At 47.4% G+C, this 24,847-nt stretch overlaps 1 protein-coding gene across 2 annotated transcripts in view; it reads left to right on the plus strand.

The window, feature by feature from the left end:
- The first annotated feature begins 966 nt into the window (after window positions 1-966).
- Window positions 967-24,847, plus strand: part of RPS6KA2 (ribosomal protein S6 kinase A2) — a 299,783-nt gene continuing 275,902 nt past the window's right edge. Inside the window, exons 1-2 of one of the 2 annotated variants that reach the window (XM_074333812.2) lie at window positions 967-1,384; window positions 5,478-5,537. In XM_074333812.2, coding sequence (XP_074189913.1) covers window positions 1,322-1,384; window positions 5,478-5,537 — 123 coding nt within the window. In that variant the 5' untranslated portion in view covers window positions 967-1,321. The remainder of the gene's footprint in view (window positions 1,385-5,477; window positions 5,538-24,847) is intronic. The other variant, XM_074333813.2, reaches the window with a different exon arrangement.

A 24,847-nucleotide genomic window follows, 5' to 3' on the forward strand; every position in this document is an offset into this window, starting at 1 on the left:
CCTCTTGGGAGACAGAGAAGACCAACCCTCCATGAGTCAAACCCCAGGACCTCATTTCCTCTTGGGTGTGTGTCCTGGGCCAGTGCCTTCTCTCTGAACCTCAGGACTTTCTCAGCTGTGACACGGGACTGTCATCTCCACATTCGATGGGAGGTTAAAGGGGAACCGGGCACCATGCACATGGCATTCTGCCTGGGACTCCATGGACGGTTGGTGTTACATTGTTTGAATGAATCTCCCTCTCCCCACAGTCCTGGTCCTGACTTCAGCAGATCCTGTCATTTGGGAGTTTAACAGCCCACTCTTTGCATTCTCTGTCCCAGTGAGGACAGCACGCTGCCACAGTCCAGGTCACTGAAGCCATTGCTCTGCCTCAGGACCCGGACTCCTGCAGGAGGCAGAGAGGTGCCAGACCAGCGGCCAGGTGCCCACTCCCATTCCTCCCTGCTTGGGCCTCACTTTACTGCTTTCCTAGGTGTTTCCCCAGTGCTTGGGGCGCGCGGGTGGGGGCATGAGGGAGGCCGCTGCCTCTGCTGCCCCATCAGTGGGGACCCAGACTCAGGGAGTCTCTTCAGGATTGATGCAGGAAATGCAGCCCTTCAGCACATGGCTTCTTCCCTTGTTCCCTAGTGTCCCGGTGGCTAAAGGTGGTCCTGTGGGGCTTAGAGGAGCCCTAGGCAAAAGGAGGGAGGTGTGTGAGTGTGTGTGTGTGTGTGTGTGTGTGTGCCCAAGCTGGGAGGGAAGAGGGCAGAACCTGCTGCAGGGCCCCCCTCCTTCCTCCCCTCCCCTCTTCCCCAGCCCTTGGTTGCTATGCAGTTTCTATGGCAGCAGCATCCTCAGACCCAACTTTCACCCATCGTTTAGAGACAATTAAGGTAAAATAGTGAGGGGAGGCGGGAGGGAGGGAGTGGCAATGGAGGGGGAGGGGCGAGGCAGGGAATCCAGTCCGATGCTGCTAGTACAGCCAGCTCGGCCAAAGTCGCAGCAGACTCTGAAGCTGCGATTCCGTCTCCTCCTTCCCTCTTCCAGCCCGAGCCAGCGGGAAGCAGCTGCAGCTCCTGCCCGAGCCCCGGGGTTGGCGGGGAGAGGACGCATCCAGCAGCCATATTGGAGACCCCTGGGCCCCTCCACCCCAGGACCCAGCTCGGCGCCCGCGGTCGGTCCTCTCCGTCTCGTTCTCAGCATCTCTCTTCCTCCCAGGCTGCCGGCCTCTGCCCTCCGGCTCTGACGTCCTGTCTGGCCACCTCTCTGTACTGTTTGGTGCCTCTGCTTCCTGTCTCACTGTCAATACTTGGTCAGAGGGAAAGGAAAGTTTTTGAAAATGCCGATTGCACATTTGCTGGAGCTATGGAAGAAGATAGAGGTGGAGCCCATGGAGATAGAGGTGAGTACAGAGGAGAAGAGAGTCTACTTCTTCACCGTCTCCTGAAAATTCACACTCTGTAGCAAACAGAATGTTTCTTTACTATAATGAATTCAGATTTATGAGTGACAATTATGCGACAGGGGCTTGGCTATCTAACGTGTATAGACACATCTATTGCGTTGTACTGTATGCATGTGTATATATGCGCATACACATAAACTGTCTGTATGTACACACACACATGGCATGCGGTGGGGTATGAATATCTAAATGGAAATGAATGAAGACAAAAATGGTGGCTCCGAAGCCCAACTTCAGCATGCTTCCTAAAGTCTGTGTGTCGTGAAGTCTTCATATGCTTCTACATTAATCTGCATGGCTTTGATTGCCAACATGTAAAGGGACTCCAACAAGTCCCTGTAAATGAGGTGAACTCCAGTTGCTACAGTGACGGATGCAGCCAGAGGGCAAACAAATGACGAATTCTTTCTGAAGGGGCAGAGGCAAGCAGAGAATGCCATCTTCAGAGGGACGTGTACAGGGGAGAGGAGTTTGAAGGCTGAGACCTAAGGAAATGAATGTGTCTATTCCTGTCCCAGGGTCGGCTGGAGGGCAGGGACCCTCTGACTTGTGTACTGGGTGCTTCCCTAGGGACACAGGACTCTGTCCCCGGAATTTGATTTGCTTCATTGAAATTACAGACAATCAATATACTTTTCTCCTAAAAGAGAAAGTTCCCCAAAGTTCTTGCCACCGAGTGAATGATTAGATAGATACACCTGGGCTGTGGGACCAGCAACTCAAATTGCACTTGAAAATGGCTCATTGTAATAACTGACTCAATCTGCACAACATCCAAGCTTTAATTTGTGCCTTATGTCCTATACCCAGCACCATGTTTATACATTCAATGCTTACTATTTTAAACCTTATTTTTATGTGAACATACTATGGGTTGCGTCACTCACGTAGCAATTTCGAACTGAAGGAGAGATTCTGTTCTAGAAGACGATGCACTTAATGTTTTGTACTTAATCCTTCACCTGCAAACAGAACAACTTGATCTTGGGGTCCAGTGGGAGCCGCTGAGCACAGCACACACACTAAGCCTGTTTTGGGATGGGACACCACAGAGCTGCCTCTGGGAAGCTCCTACTTCGGGAGAGAGGTGACACCATGGCCCTTTCCTGCTGTTGGTTGTTCTGTTTGTTAATTATTATAATGCTGCTGCTCTCGGCATTGAAGGCAGTGCCTTAGACAGCCTGTCACTTACCAGGGTTGCCAGTTCAAGTTTATTTTTTTAATGGAGTTAATGAATTGAATTAGTGATTAGCCAGAAGTCCTTTGCTTGTGTCCTGGTGCTTTCTGAAGCCCTCTGGGTATCTGAACTATGTGTGGCCCTGGTAGAGGCCTAGCTGTCAGCCTCCCCTCCCCCCGCCCCAACAACTGGGCCCCGTGAAGGAGGCCCCTGTGCAGGGTAGGATTTGGCCGTGGGCTTGGAGAGGTCGGGAGAGGGGAGAAGAGGGCCCTGAGGATATCTCCTGGAGGTCCAGGCTTCACATTATGCCTCTGACCAAAGCTCGAAGGAGCAGCTTGTGTTTCAGGTATTTTTTAAATTGACTGAAAATGGACCAGCAATGAATACACTCCTATTATTTTAGAACTATGTCATGATCCTAGAAAGAGCTTAGAAATAGAAAGAATTTGAGTCAGAGTTTGATGGATAGATTGCACTGCCTTGCCACCTGGTTAGAGGGCAGATTTTAAAAGTTTTGGGGGCAACAACAACAAAAAAGAAACTAAAAATGGGAACACTTAGATGGTCCCACAGCCAAAGAAAGGCTTCCTGGTAAAGGGTTCAGAACAGTATGCCCTGTGGCGTGTGTCTATTGCAAGAGCATTGCATCCCTGTAGACTAGAAACCCAGAAAATCAGAGATCTTTCTACCCAAAGATTAAACCTGACATCTTGACCTGGAGGCAACTAGCAAGTGCACAGAGATGTGAACACTGGGAACACAGAGGCTGAGTTTGCTTTCCAGTTCTGCCCATCTTGTGTGTTGTATGATGTTGAAATAACTCACCAAGAAGTCAGGCAAAACTAGATGGAGGATGCTTGGATTCTGAACTCCAAATTAGTGATAAAATCCTGGCAAGAGAGCACACACGTTCTTCTTCCAAGGAATCTCTGGGGTGGTAGTGCTTGTGTTACTTGCTTTTACACAGATGCATGGTTTCTGGGGCTGGGAACTGACGCCCTTGGGCTGTCATTTTGTTTAGCCTTTGTGAGCTGCCTCCTTTTGACTTGTTTTCTCATCTGTCGTCTGAGGGACCTGAGCTAAGTTGGGCGTGAGGTTCACTGTACGAGAAAATTCTGTCTCTCCTTTATAAAAATCATCAACCTGTAAACCCAGGGAAATTAAGTTGGTTGTGTAGGGCATGTATCTGTGGTTCTATGAATTGTTTTGAGATAATTGGGGTGGGATATTTTGCCCATTAATGAGGTGTGTTGACCAGGAAACGTGTGCTAATTAAAAACTGGGACCTCCATAAACTTCCCAAAGAACCGGGCACAAAAAAGAAGCGCACACTATTGTGGGAATTGCGTTTAGGAAGTGAAACGCAGGTCTCAAATGGAGGGTTGGTTACAAAGGCCAAGGGCACACGTTGGAGAGCTGAGAAAATTGTAGACGGGCTGAGGGCGGCAAGTACTGAGCCAGCTCACAGGTCTGATGGCCCGTTTGACTGGCTCTTTCAGAGAACTAAGCATGCGTTTGCTTCCTGGGATGTCATCAGGCATTAGAGAAGAAAAGCCCCATTTCTTTCTTTCTTTTTTTTTTTAAATTAGTTTCAGGTGTACAAAACAATGTAATAGACATTCATCATTTATATCCCTCAGACAGTGACAACTCCCCTCCCCCCGTCTACTACCCCTCTGACATCTCACACAGCCGTTGCATTTCCACTGTCCCTATTCCTAATGCTGAAGTCCACTTCTTGTAACTATATATGTATTTAAAATTGTAGTTGACATTCATTATTGTTCAGCTTCAGCTTCAGGTGTACAGTGCAGTGATCAGGCATCTACATCATCCCTGAAGTGTCTCCCTAATGAGACAAGTGTCCATCGCATACCCTACAAAATCTTTACAACATTATTGATTACATTCCCCAAAATGACTTTCGTATCCCCGTGGCCATCTTGTGGTTACTGACTGTGCTTTCTAATCCCCTCACCTTCCCCCTTATCTCCCCCCCCCCCCCCATCTAGCAACCCTCAGTGAAAAAGCCCCATTTTTAAGCAATGCAGATCAAACCCGACTCCCTGGAAGTCTCAGAGCCCAGCTGTTACAACGAGGATTGTTTTAGGGCTACAGGCTAGAAGGTGAAACCAGAGATGGTGGTGACAGTAGCTACCTTGAGTGTCTGCCCCCCCATAGCACCGACCTGAGTGCTGAGCTGGCCTGAGATCACTGAGTCCTTTCCGCAGCTCTAGGCCGTGTGCGCTGTTGGTCCCTGGTGTAGTGTGTGGGGAGACCAAGGCCCACGTTAAGCAATTTGTCTGAAACTGTTGAGCCGCGAGTGAAGACTCCTCGTGTTCCTGTTCCACCCTCATCCTGCAGACTGCGCTTTCTGTCTTTCTGGCGAGGACTTTATCCTCCGTGATTTAATTCATGCTCGGAGCTTTACCCTGACATCATGACTTTATTCCATTCAAACAGGACCCAGCCACCCAGGCACCCTCCGTCACGTCTGTCTGTCTTCCCAGCGTTAAGGGTTTGGCCCCTCGTCTTCCCCCCCAGCCCTTGTAGGCCAGCGAGTGACATAAGTCACCTTGCTGCTCCTTTCAGTTGTGCATAAGTCACGCACACTGCTCGATGTGGTAATTTGTAATTGTGGTTCTAAACGCTCACTGCCTCATTTGCTGCCTGTCTTCTAAAGGTCCCGTGTCTGGCAGGAAGCTTGATTCAGGCAGGAAGGGCCCTGCTCCAGGTCCCGCATCTGCTGTACTTACGTGGAATGATCCTTAGGCCTTTGCATCCACTGCCTGTGCGATGCTGTTTGCAAGGACGTTGTCATGCTAACTATTTCATATATGTCTCTGTTACCAGACCACCGAGGAGGAGCTGAACGTGGACTCTGAGGCTGCTGCAGAAGAGACCGCGGGAGAAGTAACTATGCACTTTCTATTATGGCCTGGTGATCGGGGAGGGGGATGCAAGCTGGCAGAGCCCACAGCAGGAGCTGTTGTTTTAGTGTGTCTGTACACACACATACACAGACACACATGTTGTGTGCATGTTATAGCCAACATTTCCCTCAGAAGGGGTGATGAGAAACAGGGAGAACGATTACAAACCAGGTAAAGTTGCTAGTGTTCTGGTATGGACTTTTCAGAGGGGAAAAGGCACCTTTTTATCAACAAAGATGTGTACGAAACACCAGCAGGGCACAGAAGTGATACGTCATTGTACGTGCCGGAAGGTGGGAGGTGTAGCCCCTTTACCTGTCTGGTGATGTGTACGGGAGGGTGGGGGGAGAGCGAATGAGAGCTGGGGGGCAGTCAGGGGCCGCCTCAGGGAGGGGGTGGGGACAGCGAGTGGAAACTAAGGGTGGGGTGTGCTGGGCGGGGAACATCCTGAGGTGGACATAAGATGAGAAAGAAGAGAGTGCCTGGGCTGTCACTGTGTGTTTCTTGTCACGTAGGAGCAACAGGGAGCATTTCTTGACAGAGTGAGAAGCTGCAGGGCACCGTGGTATCCCAGGGGAAATTGTGGTAACGACAGGTATTGTATGAGGGAACACTGGATGTTGCAAAGCTGGGTTGGAGCAATGGTAAAGGAATTCTACTTGAGCAGTCAGATTTCTGTCACTGGTAAAGAAATTCTTTCAAAGGCAGCTGGAACCGTGGAAAGTTGACAAGGCAGTTAGTTATGAAGACTTAGCCACCTGGGGGGTTGCTTGGCCGTGCATCACTTGGAACCATGAAAGTTGTAAAATTTGCGACTCTGTTGACTTTTAAAAATAGCTGGTGAGGTCAGTGAACACTGCTGGCTTTTCGGAACGGTCGGCTCAGATGCTGAGAGCTGCATTTCACTTCCGTCCAAACGCATGTACAGCAGTACACATTTTAAGCCTAGTGCCACCGGATCTTGTGATCACGTGACATCATATGTTGGCTAAATAAAGAAAGGCGCACAAAGCTACTTTGACCTTAGCTGGCTGCCTGTCAGTCCTGGGCTTTTGTCGCTGATCCGGGAGAGTGGACCGGCTCTGCTCCGAGCTCTGCAGTGGTCTGTCTTCCTGCTTTCTTGAACAAGACATTTGGCCTGGCCCTGCAGCTTTGCATTCCCTGGGAGAGTAGGGGTAGTCCTGCTTCTGCCAGTTCCACGGAGGTCAAGAGTGAATGGACATGTGAGCCAGTGGCTTGCCTGAAAAGATGGCTGTTCAACTTGCTGCCCACACAGCAGCAGAGTAAAGGCCGGAGGAGTATCCCTCATGCAAACTGACAAGGTCAAAAGTCCTGGGTCTTGGAGGAGCCAAACACAGCCTGCCACTTTTAATAACACTTTTAGGCGTTTGTGGGGACTTTGGTTTCCAGGAAACCTTCAGTGTGTTCCTTACAGGCAGATTAATGTGGTAATTTAGCAATTAGTCGCAGGAGGCAGGCGGTGGCTCTAAGCCAACATGGGTGTGGAGACTGTTCATTTTGGGGGCCAAGCGATTGGGTAGGCAACACGACCGTGTGGCAGGCTCTGCTCACACACACTTAGGCGGCAAACAGGGTCTTTTAACCCATTACCAGTATTTGTTTCCCAGACCTCCTAATCTCCAGTTGTCTTAGTCTTCACATTTTTTTTATAGAAATGTAGACGGTAATTTATTGCAGGAAGGCAGGGAAAACTATCAACCTCTTCAAAGGTACTACTGATCATGGAAAATGAGATAAAGGAGATTATTACAGCTTCCTGGTGTGATCTTGTCTGCATGACAGAAAGCAGTGTACCTTTGGCTCTTAGTCAATGAAGGAAGATTGTCGCAAACAAATTTTAGGAGCATTTTGCATGACATATGTTGCTGTGTAGATATGTTTGTGGTGTTTGTGGGAACGCTGAAAAATACTCCGGAGACCAGCTGTTTATGACGTTTCTGAGAAGATGCTGAAACCCCAACGTGCGTTTTTCCAGCCTGGCAGAAGATGGATATCATTTGGGTTTCCTGGGCTGTTGTCTCGTTTTTTCTTAGGGCCAAGCTTTCCTCCTATATCCTCCTTGACCTTCAGAGTGGTGATCTGCAAGGTCATAGCTGAAGGGTTTGTCACTCAGGTAATGAGGGGAATTACATACGAGTAGAGGGCAACAGAACTGAGTATAACAGGTTTCCCTCACTTTTGCCAGTCTGGATGTGTATGATACTAAAAACACACTTATTTAGGAAACGAAGTCATTGAATCAACAATTCATTCATTCACTCACTCACTTATTCATTCATTCAATCAAGAAGGAATGTTTGTTGACAACCTGTGGTAAAACATGACGCTCATCATTGAGGATGGAGTTAGGGCTTGTCTTGCAGGAGGGCTGGGCTGTAACTGTAACACTCCAACCTAGGAATTGCTTTAACTGATACGGCTTTTTGTGTGTGGAATGTTGTCTTTCTACATATTTAAGTATAGAACACATTTGGGATGGTGTATGTTGTTGTCCATTTATGTCTCGTGTCAGTGGCTCCAGCCAGCTTCTGACAGGTCAGGATTAAGAGTGAAAATAGGACAGGCAGTCAGTGTTGGAGGCTGGCTGTGAACGCACTGGGCCTTCTCCCCAGCGCTGCTGAGAGAAAGGTTTCCTCTCTCCAGCCGTGGCGTCCCTAAGTGGGAGCTCCTGTCATAAAGTCATGGGAGGGGTCACCCTTAGTCTAAATTCACGGCAGGGGTGGCACCCTTTAGATTCTGGGAAGAAAAAACAGACCAAAACCTGAGCAGGTCCCAGTAGGAAGTATTCCCTCAGCTAAGTCTTCACAGCGTTCCTGGCAGGGGCTCACTTTAGGGACAGCCACGGCCCTGAAAGAAGAGGCTGGAAGAAAGTCTCCCCGTGCACGTGTCTGAGGTGCCGCTTTGTAAGGCCTTACGTCCTTTTTGCAGGTTCTGCGTCACAAAGCCCTTCAAAATGCACCAGAGATGTTAAAGCTCAGTGCAGAGCAGGCCTCGCTGGGCCTGGACGTGGAGCTGCAGACTCGGGTCCCCGCCGGTCACTCAGTGTCCGGGAAGCCCTGTGGGCCCCCCACCCACCGCACAGCCTGTGGGGGCTGCCTGTGGGGACGGAGGAGCAGGGCCAGTGGTACCGGCTGTTTCCACGGTGCGGACACCGAGCCGCTCAATACAGCCCAGCCCCAGACTCCTTCATGGACACACAGCGGTTAACCTCTGTCTCCGTGTTTTAGACACATACGTGATTTTTAAGGGGGCTTCTCATTTCACAGAACAACCTGTGAAAAATATGAGCGTTTGTCGTATGTGTTTTTTAAAGGGCGTTGATTTCAGGGTTATGCTTACTGATAAAGACCATCGTGTGGTCTGGCCAGTGTTGGAGACCAGGCCAGAGGTGCCAGTTGCAGAGCAGCATGGTTTCATGTCCTCGTGAGCCCTGCGCTGTTCCTCTCCCTGCTGGAACTCTGTTCTCTGTTTGATAGCAGAGATTCTGGTCCCAGCAGAACTGGGAGTGGGAAGGTGGCACCCCTTGATGTCAGCTGGCTCCTCAGCTGGCGGGAGTGCTCTGCGGGCCACCTGCCCCCAGGCGGGACAAAGAAGAAACTCTGTGGCCTTGGGAGGGTGCTCGAAGATGTGGCCCCAGCTGCCTGGCCCCTGGCCTCTTCTCAGCGGTCAGGTGGACCCGTGGGCAGGTCCTCGGGGCAGGATGTCCTGTGACTGCCCAGCATCCATGACGCCCTTCAGCAACCAGCAAGCCTACTTCAGAGCAGCTATGGCTTGTACCCTCGATTTCTCTACTTGGGGAGAGAGGGACTCAGAGCAAGGCCAGGGAAGAGATTTGGGGGACCACAGGGGACCCTTCCTGCTTGAAGGAAAGAACAGCCAAAGGGTGTTATCAGAGCCCTTTGGACTGACGTCGGTAACAGCAGCATCGTACCCAGGTCAGGACGAGCCACCTGGACCCAGACCACCTGTAGGTTACAACGTCCCACCTGTCCTGCCATCATCTAGGCGAGAGTTTCATCATTCCTTGGAAGGAAGGAAGGGAGGGAGGGAGGGAAGGAGGGAGGGAAGGAGGGAGGGAGAAAGGAAGGAAAGAAAGAAAGAACCCAAACTGGTTTGAATAGAAATGAGACAAGAATAATGAATTTTCAGAGCTAATAAAGCAAGTAGGAGTGATGCAGTTGGTTTACAGAGACAGATAATAACTCTGGAAAGAGATGGATGCAACAGCCCTGGAAGCCTGGCCTATGAACCTGCCTTTAAAGCATCTGTCACTTCTCTACAGGCTGGTGTCAGTGAAGTCGCGACGACTAGCTCACCCGTTTACTTTTGTATTTCTTATTGTTTTTCTGTCCAGCAACAGACAGGAATCACTTCAGTCCTTACAGAAGTTCTAGAAGAGCAGTGCATTTAGTAGGAAGGGTGATGTAGCCATGCCATTGGGAACCCCATCTGTGTAAACACACCACAGGGCGGGTCACAAAAACACCGGCTTCCAGAAACATTAGCGCATATTGAGGCAGAAGTGAAGGAAGATGCAAGATTTTATAATGAAAAGTGGTGTGGCATGTTGTCTGATGTGTAAGTGGGGATATTTGCAAGAATCAACACAAGACCAGAAGTCCGGCTCTGTCATCCGTAGATGTGTCCTTCTAGCTGTTGCGTTACCACTCACTGCTTGCTGGGAATCACTGCTGGGTGGATGAAGGGGCCTCACAGCTCTTCTAGGCTCTGCCACCCTCACCTTTCTGCTCCAGTAACAAGGTCAGCAGGTAGCACATTTCTGAGAGTGCTTTCTCTCTGAAAATGAATGGATTTCTCGGTGCTAATGACAATGCTCTCTCCAACCCCGGCACCATGGTGACTCTGTCCTGCTGTCTTGGACACATCAGAAGGTGACACGGTCCCTTATTTGGGCGAGCAGAGCACATTGTTCATGTCTTACTAAGAGCTGGCTCCCTCAGTGGCTGTGTCGACGCCTCCAGGAGCCCAGCGTTCGTGCCAGCACAGACTTCACGGGCCGTCCACAGAAACACTGCTTCTCCTGGGAAATTGTGCTTCTCCTCCCATGGGCAAGAATGACAGACCTTCCACGTTGAGATCATTGCTAAGTCACAAAGCAAAACACCTCATTAAAACTGTCTGCTCCCTGCACTTGGATGCAGAGCTGTGCGTGGTTGGAAGCCCTGAGATCAAGTTCAGGGTGTCTGAGGGGCTCCTGTGTTTGAACACCTGAGGAATGGCAGTGCACCTGTCCTTCTGCAGAGGAAACAATAACGTGATGAAACAGGACCTTGCCTGTTCAGTGATCTGATTCACACCCCCGCCCATCCTTCCTGAGCCCCCGAGGTAGGAGGGGTCTGTTACTTTCCCTCTTTTTCAGGAGGTGAAATTGAGGCAGCAAAGGGGATGTCGTTTGCTGAGCATAGCAGAGAGCCAACGAATAATTTCCAATGAGCTTTTCCTATGGACGTAGTTTCCTAGAATTACTGAGTGTCCATCACGGCCCTGTTGACGGGCAGTGCGTTTGGCTAATGGAACAGGGCCCAGGGTCAAGTGCGATGGCTGGTCCTTTCCTCTGGGTTTCAAGCAACAGTAAGGCCCTCGGTGACCCGGTGGCCTGGCCCTCACTGCCCGTGCCTTCCCGCCCCTCCATCTCCTGCTGCGCCCACACGGAGATCCCAGCAGCAGCGTCACTGGGCCCAGATCTGTGCTGGCCATGGCTGTGGGGACCCACTGACTCCACTGTGTCACACGAGGATTCGCCTTCCTTTTCTCTTCTGTCTGCATATTGGGAAAATACAAAATTGTTCTTTTTAGTAACGTGTGCCAAAAATCCAGGGGAGTTTTCGCTGGAGACGTTGTTGAAAATTGTATGTCCCCCAGCTTTTTCTCTTTTGTCTCTGTCATGGGTGGAATACATTATCAACTTACACGAGTGATAAAAGCTCCTTTTGTAAAATCCTGAGATTTTATTAATTATTCAAATGGGTAGTTTGGATAATAATGGTAGAAAAGATCTATATGTTTTATTTGAGTGGATTTTCCTCTGTGTCCTGCTGCATGTGTGTGGGTCAGATGCAAGGTGTCAGGTAGAAAATTGTGCAGCTTCTTGTCTCGCAGATAGACTGAAGTAATAAAAGTAAAACGAGCAAAATCTCACCCTCATGACACAGACGCAGCTGGGAACTGGGTGTGGAGACAGGCTTTGCAGTTTGTGTGAGTCATGAAAATCTCTAGGGAGTTGTTGAAACATATTTTTTCCAAGATGTCGTGCAAAACACCCCACAGTGCCCAGTGCGTGCTGAGTGACCCGCCAGCACGCTTCTCTCCCCACGGGAGCACTGCTGAGGGCTGAGGTTCGCTCCGTCCCTACGGTCACACTGTCACCTGCTGTTGTGTCACGTGGAACAGACGGAGCAAACTACATATAAGTAAGGACGCAGTGTCGCTGAGGAAATCATTCTAGAAACAGTTGTTGAGTATCCGTGTTAAGCTTTACAGGAATACGACTGACACACCCCTGTCCTTCAGGAAATACAGTCTCAGGACTCAGACCGTACATGTGCATGTCCAAAGTCGTCAGATAAACACAACAAGCGTGCAATTTCCAGGGTCCTGGAAGTGAGGGCGGGCTCGTGTGTCCCCACGGGCGAGCGTGGCGGGTTGCCATCGGCATCACAGCCCCCACGCTGCAGCCAGTCGTCCCCTCCTTCCTCCTGCCTCCCTCGGCCTCCCTTCTCAGTTCTCTCGGCAAATGTTGTTGGAGGGAGCGCCATGTGCCTGGCACTGGGCCAGACCCGGTGACTCAGATAAGTGAGGCAGAAAAAGTCTGCAGCTGGACCTCACATTTAGTGTTCTTGCAAATAAACAACTCATTAAGATCATTCCATAGAGTGAGAAGTGCTGTGGAGAAAGAAAGGGAAACAGAGTGATGTGCAGGGGGCGGCATTTGAGCAGAGCGGGGGCTTTAGGTAGGGACTCGAATGCTGGGAAGGGACCAACCAACGAAGCCTGGGGGAAGATGGTTCAAGGCAGAGGGATCAGCCTGGCGGCCTCGGGAGGGTCAGCGTGAGAGCTGCGGGGACCCAGTAGCACCTGCCTGCAATGGGCTGGGGGAGCTGCCACCGGAGGCGGAGGCGGAGGGAGCAGTAGGGATGTGGAGAGCAGGGCAGGTGTTTGGATTTTATTCCAGGTTTTCTGGGAAGCCACTGGGCCTTGTAAGCAGGAAAATGGTGTGATCTCGTTGATATTTTCAAGCACAGTCATTCTGGGTGTTGGGTTAATGGAGAAACAGTTAGATCGGAGAGACTGGTTTGGAGGCTGCTGCAGGCGTCCAGGCAAGAGGCTGTGGTTGGAAGGCAAGGCCAGCCGGTCTGTCAGTTGTTGCGATGGCACCTCTGGCTTCAATACACTGGGCTCCCCACTAGGCTGCAGAAATAGTCCCGCAACTGGGGCTCAAACAGCCAAAGTCGGTTCCCTTGCAGCTCTGGAGTCTGGATGTCTGAGATGGAGGTTGGTCCTTCTGAGGCCATGGGGAGAGTGCCCACGCCTGTCCCCTGGCCTCTGGGGGTGGCTGGCGATCCTTGGTGTCCCTTGGCTGTGGACGCAGCACCCAGTCTCTGCCTCCATCTCCCCATGGCATTCTCCTGTCTTCACACGGCTGTCTTCTTATAAAGACACCAGTCACATGGCAGTCTGCCCCCCCTCCCCGCCCCCAGTGACTTCCTCCTAACTAGTTACATCTGTAATGACCCCATTTCCAAGTAAGGTCCCATTCGGAGGTTCTGGACTATGGACTTCAGCTTCTCTTTGGGGGCAGAGCTCAACCCACCACAGTATGCTGCCTGGACAGCCCGCTTTTGCTGGTTTCATGGGTCTCGGAGACTTTGCCAGATACCCCGTTTTAGGGCCTGGACTGAGATCCTGGAGTGCATGCTGCTGCTGCTCTCAGCGTTTCTGCTTCTGCTCCTGGCCAGGCAGTGGGCGGAGCTTCTCTCTGCTGCACTGTGTGTGGCCCTTGCTTCACTCAGGAGACTCTAGGTCACTCGAGACACAAGACGCGTCGGAGGCACCAGAACCTAGGTGTGCCTGTGGCAGACCTGGCCGCTCCGCTGCGGAAGGGGCCAGTTTGGGACTGGAGAACACTTTGGGCGTTGTTTTGCATTAGATCACCTGTCCTCTCCCACACAGCCCTCAGCCCTGGTCAGCCCTTGTCCCTTTCAGAGCATGGTCGTGGGGTGTCACACAGACACTGTGTTGAAGGAAGGAAGAAAGCCCACATCGTGTTCTGGTGCTGTGGACCCTCACGCAGCTTTTCTCGGCAAACAAGGCTGGTCACCAGGTTCTTTGCTGTGTGCCTCTGGGAGGCCAGGAGCAGTCCCTCTTCTTGTCTAAACAGCCACTGTCACGCCTTGCGATGGTTCATGTTTTCTAGCTCTGCAGGTAGATTCCACTCCTGTACTCACGTTTCTTCCTTTGGATCCGAAAACCGTATCTTCTGCAACTTTCCTGACACGTGACTCGCTCCCCTTCTGCCTCCGCTGGCTGTGATTCCCCGAGACCCTGCCTGGCAGGGAGTAGGGGTGGCAGCCCCCTCCCTGCCTCAGTGGCGAGAAGCACGTGGGCTTCCAGACATCACTCCTTCCACACACAAGACACTGTGGAATGGGCACGTTCAGGAACATTCCGCTTTCGTCTTCAGCAGCGTGAGACGCTGCAATGTGTCGTTTGATGCGTGGTAGTGAAGCCTGTGCTCACAAAGCCTGTTGTGACAGGTCAGTGCGGTCACCACAGAGGTGAGGACACGGTTAGTGGTCCAGGCCACAAGTACTGCTGACCAAAGGTGAGGGCGTCCTGTACTTTGTGTTATGTGGGGCTGTGATGGCACATTTGGAACTCAGCTCCCAGACCACTGCCTGCAGGCCTGGTGTCAGCTGCTTTGTGGGCTTGGGCTGTGCCACAGCAGGTCCCCAGGCACCTCCAGCTGTGTCAGCCTTGAGGACGGGACGGGGGGAGCCGTCCTACTTCAGTCGGGTTCTCTCTGCTGTGTTCCAGGACCTCTGGGGATTTGGGAAAAGCTGCAGATGCTGGTTCGGTGGATTTGGGGCCCCAGAGATGCTGCATCTCTAATCGGCTCCTTCCCAGGGCTGCGCTCAGATCCCACTTTGAGTCCCAGTGGCGGGGACCTCAGAACAAGGGCATGATACTTGATGCTAGAGAAGTCTGTTCTAGAAGCAAGGGAGTGACCTGGGCGAGGACACTGTCGGTCATTGACTTCCAAATCCTTTTTTCTCCAAGCAAGTGGCATTGTGACATCTAGTTGTTTTTTTTGTTTGTTTGTTTTTATTGGGGATGGCGAACAGGACTTTATTGGGGAACAGTGTGTACGTCAGGACTTTTTTTTTCAATCAAGTTGTTGTCCTTTCAATCTTAGTTGTGGAGGGTTCTGTTCAGCTTCAAGTTGTTGTCCTTTCAGTCTTAGTTGTGGAGGGTGCCGTTCAGCTCCAGGTCCAGTTGCCGTTGCTAGTTGCAGGGGGCACAGCCCACCATCCTTTGCGGGAGTCGAACTGGCCACCTTGTGGTTGAGAGGACGCGCTTCAATCAACTGAGCCATCTGGGAGCTCAGCGGCAGCTCAGCTCAAGGTGCCGTGTTCAATTTTAGTTGCAGGGGGCAGAGCCCACCACCCTTGCGGGACTCGAGGAATTGAACTGGCAACCTTGTGGTTGAGAGCCCACTGGCCCATGTGGGAATTGAACCGGCAGCCTTCGGAGTTAGGAGCCCAGAGCTCTAACCGCCTGAGCCACCGGGCTGGCCCTAGTTTTTTTTAAATTTTAGTACCTACATTTACTGCTGTGTCATTCATATATATGTGTGTGTGTGTGTGTGTGTGTGTGTGTGTGTGTGTGTGTATACGCTAATTTTATTCAGTATTTCAAGTCATTACCTATTAGGAGGTAGACTTTAGTCCATTCTATTTTAATTATTATTATTTTTAATAAACATGAATTTATCATCGTTTATCATCTTGCTGTTCTGGAGAGCAGAGACGTCTGCAGTCAGACTCACTGGGCTAAGTCAGGTGTTGGCAGACCTGTGTCCCTTGTGGAAACACCAGGAGAGAATCTGTTTCACTGCTTTTCCTCACCCTGGAGGCACCTCATTCCTTGGCTCGTGGCCCCTTCTTCCCTCTTCAAAGCCAGCAGCATGGTGTCCTCCCTCCTGACTCCTGCCTCCATCCTCACATCTCCTCTGTCTCCCTGGGATCCTTCTGCCTTCCCCTCACAAGACCTGTGTGATTACACTGGGACGGCATCTGTTTCTAAACCGGTGAACTGTACTACTCAGAAGTCCACATTATAAGACAAGAAGTGAGTCGGTTTAGTTTTACATTTAGAAAATGCTGTTAAGTATGAAGTAACTAAACTCTCAGATATGGTAAAGGTCCCCCTTCCTCTTCACTCCATCTTCTTTTACTTTCCTTTAAAGTTACCATATGAAGTGTGAACATTTATCCACAAACTGTTTCTTCAGACTCTATCCTGAAGGAGGCAACTTAGAAGTTATAGAGACGAATGGCACATGCCCCAGTCTTCAGGGTGCTTGGAGTGTAGAAGTGATGGCAAGGTATATGGTGATAAGTCAAAAACAATGCAGAACGTTACTTTAAACATAACGACCAAGTTATGGGGGAAATGGATAAAGAAACACGGGAACAGATACTGTGATTAGCGTAACGCGAGCAGGTGGCAGTATTAGTTTCTGATTGCTGCTGAAACAAATGACCACAAGCCTAGTGGCTTAAAGCAACACAAATTTATTATCTTACAGTTCTGGAGGTCAGAAGTCCTAAAATCTAGGTGTTGGCAGGGCAGTGTTTTATTTCCAGAATTAGTTTCCTTGCTTTTCCAGCCCCTAGAGTTGCCCAAATTCTTTGACTCAGGGTCCCCTCCAGCAATGGCATTGCTCTGACCTCTACTTCTATTGTCACATCTTGTTCCCCATCTCTGACCCTCTGGTCTCCCTCTTATAAGGACCCCTGTGATGACATCAAACCCATCCATGTAATCCAGGATAACTTCCCATCTCAAGATCCTTATTGTAGCACAACCGCAATGTCCCCTTTTCCATGGAAGGTGGCACAGTCACAATTCTGGGGCTGAGCATGCGGACATCTTTGGGGAGCCATCATTTTGTCTACCATAGTGGTACCATCTATGGGGCAACTGGTGTGGTCTCTTAACAAGTCTGAAACAAAAGACTAGGGAGGGACTGCTGTGTATTATAGAGCCATGGGGATATGACAACAAATTTGAGTGCATACTTCTTAGTTGGGTCTTGATTTGAAGACAGCAACTGTAAAATATATGTCTTGGGACAACTGGAGAATTTTGAATGTGAACTAGATAATATTTTTGTTTATTTTTCTTTAATTTTTAAAAATATTTATTGGTGTGATATTGGTTAGTAAAATTATATAGATTTCAATGTACAATTCTATAATACATCATCTGTCTATTACATTGTATGTTCACCACCCAAAATCAGTGCTCCTTCCATCACCATATAGGATTTGACCCCCTTTTCTCTCATCTACCATCCCCCTCCCCCCTTTCCCGCTGGTAACCGCTAACCTGTTGTCTGTGTCTATGAGTTTTTGTTTGTTTGTCTTGTTTATTTCTTGCTTTCAGTTTTATATCTCACAGATGAGTGAAGTCATATGGTTCTAGAGTTTTTCCATCTGACTTATTTCACTTAGCATGATAATCTCAAGATCCATCCATGTTGTCACAAATGGCACTATTTCACCTTTTCTTATGGCCAAATAGTATTCCATTGTGTATATATATATACCATATCTTCTTTATCTCACCATCTATCGAAGGACACTTTGGTTGTTTCCAAGACTTTTGTTCATTTTTTTGTTAATAATTTTTGCTAAAGTATTTCAAGTTGAAGTATATAAACTATACATTTTACCTCTAAATATTTCAATGTGCCTCTCTCAAAAATAAGAACATTTCCTACCTAAGCAAATGCCGTTTTGACTGACAGTGGATGCTTTCATTCTGCCTTCTTCAAAACCATTGAATTAGGAAGCACTTCACTTTATAAGTTAAAAGCTACCCACCCTTCTCTTCATTTATTTTACTTCCTCCAGAAAAGAATCAATTCCAGCTAATTTGTACTTTTGTTGGACAGGGCATTGATTTCTAGCTATTGATTTTAACAAAGGGCGTGACCTGATGACCCCCTCATATGAGGCTTTTAAAGAACTGGTGCCCCACCCCTGATTCAGGGCTGTATCCAGAGCCTCCGCCTAGGAGTGCCCACCATGCAGAGTCAGGGTTACTTTTGTGTGCCGTGAAAGCCAGAGTGAAAACTAGCTATTTGTGAATTAGGGCAAATTCTGCTTCTTGATTGTCATTTCTCACATGAAAGCTTTGTTTAGTTCTGAAGGAAAACTATTGGATAGATATTGGTGTGAAGCAAGCCAGCAAACAAGCAGTCAAGCAACAAAAAACATAGGCGTTCTGGTTCACTTGGGATGTAGGTAGCCACAGAGAACATTGTCAACACTGAGAAAAGCCAGATAAGCCACAAAGTCCTAACTTGCCTTGAACCCATCAGAGAGCAAGACAACCGTGTGAATTTAATCCCAAAGGATGACAAGCCCCTTCTAAGGTGCTGGGACATGATCTACTTCACCTGTGGTGGAGATCAGGTGGAAAATGCAGCCATCATCAAAATGGGTAGAAAGAAAACAGCTGAGAACAGGATCATGCACCAGCTTACGAGGGGTGGGGAGCAAGCCCAGGGGCCACATGGCCTCACATCTCCTCTCCACAGGCCTTCACTGGAGGTACGAGGTCTGACAATTAAGTTCAAGAACTTGAAACGATGTTGCTAACTTTTTTGATGTCAGAGGGATTATTCATTATGCATTTGTACCAACTGGACAAACAATTAACCAAGTTTATTATTTGGAAGTGCTGAAAAGGCTGCATGAAAAAGTGAAACGACCTGAACTTTTCACCAACAATTCATGACTTTTGCATCATGACAACGCACCAGCTCACACAGCACTGTCTGTGAGGGAGTTTTTAGCCAGTAAACACATAACTGTATTGGAACACCCTCCCTACTCACCTGATCTAGCCCCCAATGACTTCTTTCTTTATCCAATGATAAAGGAAGTATCGAAAGACAGACATTTTCACGACATTCAGAACATCAAAGGTAATACGACAAGAGTTCTGATGGCCATTCCAGGAAAAGAGTTCCAAAGTTGTTTTGAAGGGTGGACTAGGCACTGGCATCAGTACATAGCTTCCCAAGGGGAGTATTTCAAAGGTGACCATAGTGATATTCAGCAATGAGGTACGTAGCACTTTTTCTAGGATGAGTTCGCGAACTTAATTGTCAGACCTCTTATGTGAGGAAGACAGTGCACTGGGCAGGAACTGAAGGAGGCCCCCTCAGAGATGCACTGGCTCATAATCCCACCCACCTCACGTGATGCAAAAGCCTAACCCACTTGGTGGGAGGCAGGACCCTGCACGTGGAGGAAGATGTACAGGCTAAAGTGAACCAAAGAGAGAGGGTCAGGAATCCCTCCATGCTCCTACTGTACTTCTATATATTAGCAATAAGAATTGGAAATTGAAATGAAAATCATATACTGCAGCATCCCTGAACTGCAACGCATAGGGATAATTCTAATAGAATACAGTCAATGCAGGGTTTGTATACTGAAAAATTTTAAGCAGGTTTGAGAGATTAGAGAAGATTTAAGGTAATGAAGAGATGTACTATGTTCATGGATAAGAAGACATATTATTAAGGTGCTCCATTTCCAAACTGATTTTGAGGTCTAATACAATGCCAACTGAAATCCCAGCAGATTAAATAGACTTCATTTTTTACAGCAGTTTTGGCATCACAGCACAATTGAGCAAAAAGTACAGAGAGTTCCCAAATACCTCTAGCCTCATGCATGCATAGCCCCCCCCCCCCATCAGAACCCCTAGGAAAGTAGGATACTTGTTACAATTGATGAACCTACATTGAAACATCATTTTCACCCAAAGAGCATTTGTGTTGTACATTCTGTGGGTTTGGACAAATGTATAATGACCTGTACCCACCATTATGGTATCATACAGACTAGTTTCACTGCCCTAAATATCTTCTGTGCTCTGCTTGTTCATTCCTCCTTCTCTCCAACCCCACAAACCATGATCTTCCTTCTGTCTCCAGTTTTGCCTTTTCCAGAATGTCATATAGTTGGAATCAAACAGTGTGCAGACTTTTCTGATAGGCTTTTTTCACTTAGTAATGTGCATTTAAGTTTCCCCACGTCTTTTCATGGCTTGATAGCCCATTTTTAAAATGATGAATCATATTCCATAATAGTTTTTAAAGGTGTTTTGCATTTTGGCATCTGTATAGGATTTATCATCCTTACTCAGTAGCTAAGAGGGGCACAATTATCATGCCCATCAATTTCCTCATCAACACCACAGACCCACGCACTGGGTGCCTGTCTGCAATCCCCTTCTGAGAAGTTGGAAATTTCAAAGACCACTCATCCCTTCCATTAACTAGGGCTTGTTGTGACATCCTCTCTCCCAGTCTGCAAGAAAGAAGAGAGACAATTTTTAAATATGCCAGATCATCTGGAGGATTTATGAGACTCGATGGAAATTATTTGGTCACAACCAACACACCAATAGCTCATCTTCAATAACTGAGAGGAGGTGTTTTTACTAATGTAGGGTTGTTTGCAAATGATTTCCTTTACTTTTCCAATTAGGGTGGATTCAAGCTCATCTGTATGGCAAAGGCACTCCTAGTTTACTCCAATTCAGTTCTCTGTGCTGTCCTCCGAGCAGGGTCCAGATGACGTAAATGTCACCTGTCATTCTTGGGGTGTGTTTGGTAGAAAAAGAGCTTAAGAAATGTTGTCTTGGTGTTATGTGGGCACATCTCTATTTAAAAAAATAAAACCATTAAAAAATTTGAAGTAACACTTCAAATGTGCCTAATTTACACGTTTTCATCCCAATCAATGCATATAACTCACATGTTCTAGCTCATCTAGCCCGTAAGTACAAATATGGTCCCCCCTCCCCAATGGCAGTGCTCAAATCTCAGTAGCCCTGGGCCTGAAGCCCCCTCTGTGATAAAATACTATTTTGTGCTATGTCTAAAAATCCAGTTGTTAGAGATACTTACTGATTTTTATTTGCTTAGAATTTAGGCAAAGAGGAGTGATTTAAAATACTGTTCCTAAACTAGTAATTAACAGTGCTCTTTCAACTTAGTAATTGGTTCATTATAATTAAAATAATTTGATGCTATCATAGGTGGGTTAATTATTTTTTTAAGGAGGCAATTTAGTCTCCTATGACAAATGGAGTTTAAAATTTCACAAGCATAATTCTTTACAACAAGCCTTCTGAGAAATGTGGTTTCCTATAACGTACATATAAGAGGGTGCCAGAAACATGTATACACATTTTAAGAAAGTGAAAAAGACGATTAAAATTGTAATACTCAGTATATACCCATAACAAAAGATGAATACAAGTCACGTGTGACTTCTGCAATTACAAGAGGTGCTCAAAGTGGTTACCATCAGCGTCCAGACACTTCTGATTACGGTGAACTACTGCTTGAGCAACGTTGACCAGAGTGTCCACTTGTATACATTTTTTGGCACCCCTGGTATAATTCAAGGCTGCAAGTCAACTCTTCTTGGAATCATTGGAACAAATCTTTCAATATTATCAGAAGGAATTTGGTCTTCATAGCAAAAAGACATACATAGTCACTCAACTTTATGGTAACAATTTGAGCGTTCACTTTGAATCATATGTTAGCAAGAATGTGAATGTTTTCTGACTTGTTCTTCTGTTTTTGAGCAGCCTGGGGATTCACATTTCCAAGGCAAAACCCTTTGCTTGCTCAAGGCTTCTTCTTAAATTCCATTGACACAGCCTAGGAATCCAAACATAATTTAAACCAAGGTCAAATCAGATAACTTGGGACACAAAGGAGAGGCATTGAACTCAATCTCAGGTTGAGACAGAGGGAGGAAGGGAAAAGGCATTAGTGTGGGGTCAGTAGGATGGTTAGGAGTTGTCCAGGCATGACGGTGGGAGGGGAGGGGTGGGACGGCCAGAGGTGGGAGGAGGGCTGGAGTCTTCCATACAAAGGCATATGAACAGATCTAGAAGGAAAGAGCCTCAGAATTTAGGTTTTGTTCAGTTACCTGGATACGCACTATAAAAGAACAAAGGTATGCACAGATAACGCATGAAACAATAAACAAGTGACCCTTAACCATACTCATGGGACAAAAAATGTGGTTAAGACCACCCTGACATATCCCTTGTCATCTGTCGTTGTCTGCAGAAGTTCAGAAGCTTGCTAATACACTCTTGGCATTCTCATAGTAGTTACCCGGCAGGTTTTTGATTGTATGTGTCGATCTCTGTGTGTGGCTCATGGTGTGTGCACGGGCATGTGTGGGGCTGTGAGTGTGCACGTGTGTGTTTCTTGTTGGATTCCTGTGGATCTGAGTTCCCCGTCCGACTGCAGAGTAGTGGCACTACTGTATGCCATGGGCAGACGGAGCCACCAGGAGGAGTCCTGAATTTTGTGGCTGGGAAATAAATACCACTGGCTCCCGATAACGTTTTACAAATTCAGTGCTTAAATCATGTGCTAAGGGGGGGATAGGGAAGGGGGACACTGCTCTTTGATATTCAGGCCTGAGTTGTGACTTTTATTGGATGCTCTTAAAATGAAATCTGTGTTTTCTCTGCACCTGTTCACCCTTTACTCCCACATTTCATCCCAATTCTGTGCAAAATAAGATGCTGCCTACTTTGTTGGAATCATGGCTTCAGGTCACTACAGCCCCATCCGGGGACCTGTGCCTGACTGTGTTTGGCTGTGGACCCCTGGGTGTGGGGCCTTGGAGATTCCAGCCCATGTTCACCCCAGGTACTTGTCAGTGGGTTGCCACTCTGCAGAGCAGGGCCTTGTGAGTTATTTTTTGAAAAACAGTTCACCTGCCTTAGGAAAGAAGCGTGTGAGAATGCATGAAGTTAGTTCACTTTGTTTCTACCTGGCTGTTCAACAACCTCCTGAGACAGCGCTCATTGTTCAATATTTCCTTGGAGAAACACATGCAAGAAGTTCTGTTTAAAATGCTGTGTAATCAGACTGAGTCATTTTACATCCATTTCTTATTTATTTTCCTCGAGGAACGAGGAACGGGGAAGGCGTTACCACCATCTTCCAATTCACCATCTTCAGTTCAGTAACTGGTCAAAGCAAACTGCACATGCTGCTAACACAGACCCTGCAGGGCCCTTGTGGGGTGAAGGTGTGGCTATGGAGGCAGCGTTGTGGGGAACAAAACAGGATTTTGCTATGCAGGTTATGGGACAATTCTTACCTTATTTTAAAATTTCTCCATGAAAGTCTTACCGTCGCCCGTCATCCATATTCACGTTTGAAAAACTAAGGTGTAGTTTTTGCACTTCTTCATTTCTGACACATTTTTTCCCTCTTCAGAAGCAGCATGAAGACCACAATCATTGTTTTTAAAGCTATTGAGAGCTCTCGCGCAGGCTTGGTGCTATGTAGAAATAAGTAGGCCTGCGGCTACCCTATGAAAGCTACACTTGGTGTGAGTTCACTCCTTTCCTTGTAGAGTGAACTCGCTTAGATGAAGAAGCAGGGAAGGAGGCAGCTGCAGGAGCCCTGTCCAGGGTCCTGAACCCTTCTCCCTCAGGCCGCACACTTCTGCGGTCACTCCCTACCTCTCAGTCAGTGAGTCTTCTGAATTCCTCTTTGTATTGTCTCCGCCTCTCCAATTCCATCGCCATTCTCAGACCATACTGCCTTCCTGAAACACCTGTCACAGTTAGTCAAACGGCCCTGTGTACAGGGAGAAGCGACGGGTTGGAACGTGCAGGCCACTGCCCGCTGTCAGTGAAGATGTCTCCTTTTGTGCCCTAGGTTGCTTCCTAAATTGACTGGTACGTGAAGGTCTTAAGTTACAGGCTAGATGATACCGTTTTGGTAGAGTATTAGTTTCAATTTAGGTTTCAGTAGTGTCTGTGTCACAAGGGTATTACTGTATGTTAGCAACTAGAGATCAAAGCGGGGTTAAAACAATAACTATCCTAATAGCTCAGCAGTTTGACAAACTAAGCGTTCACCCCTCCCCCATATCACATCCAACAAAGCATTTGGTGAGCAGCCTTTGCAAGCAGTGAGCAGCCTGACTCCATCAACCTGGTCACCCCACTGTGCCCCAGGCACCTCACTGCCTCACTACGAGGGAAAATGAAAGAGATGAAAATATTTCTAGACTATGTGGAATGGTGACTGCAGAACAATTTTTAACTCACGTTTCGTCTTCATAAAAAGTGATCTTTGATCATTGTTTCTTTAACAGATCATATACAAGAAACAGGCCTTCCCTTAGAGTTCTCTTTTCTTCTTTGTCATAACGCAGAATGCCATCTCTCAAATGCTGGGGTGATACATTCTAGCTTTCATGGCTTCATGAGAAAGCATTAGCATGTACTGCTGAGGTCTTTTCTTTAGCTTCGGTGACTAATAATGAGCAATTTAAAAGCAAGGTGTTTGTCCTTGATCTACTGTGCCTTAAAGTGAAAAACCTCACATGATTTTTAGATTAGGTTTTAAACATATTTTTCTCTTTGTTCTTTACTGGTTAATATAGCTAAATTTAAAAATGGTTCTTGATTTTAACTGTTGTTTTTTTTTACAGACAATCTTTAAAAAAAACCCCCACATAATCCCTTCTAAATGGTTTTCCAATAAGATGATCCTGGTGCCATTAAAAGTTTTAAATGTAAAACCATTCATATCTTTGAAAAACTTTAAATATATTTTGTGTTTATTATTGTAAAATGTGTGTACACTAGTAACATGGAATTAATCAGTAACTATCAAACAGTCAGTTAATATTTATTTAATGCCTGCTTTGTGCCAGGTAGAATACTAGGTACCAGCCATAATTAAACTTTGAAGCACAAGATAACCTGACCTAAATAACCAATGTCAATGTGCTGGAGGAAGATGAAGTAAAAATCTAGTTATTACTCCAGAATGTACTCTACACTCAGTCATAATATTAATATACTTCCTTTACTAAAAACCAAAAATGCCCAGAGTTTTCTTTATACTGAAAGTAGATTTTCTACACTATATGTTATGGGTTG

Source organism: Rhinolophus sinicus, chromosome 2, assembly GCF_057876585.1.
Source record: "Rhinolophus sinicus isolate RSI-liver-muscle chromosome 2, RSI-T2T, whole genome shotgun sequence".
Classification (NCBI taxonomy): Eukaryota; Metazoa; Chordata; class Mammalia; order Chiroptera; family Rhinolophidae; genus Rhinolophus; species Rhinolophus sinicus.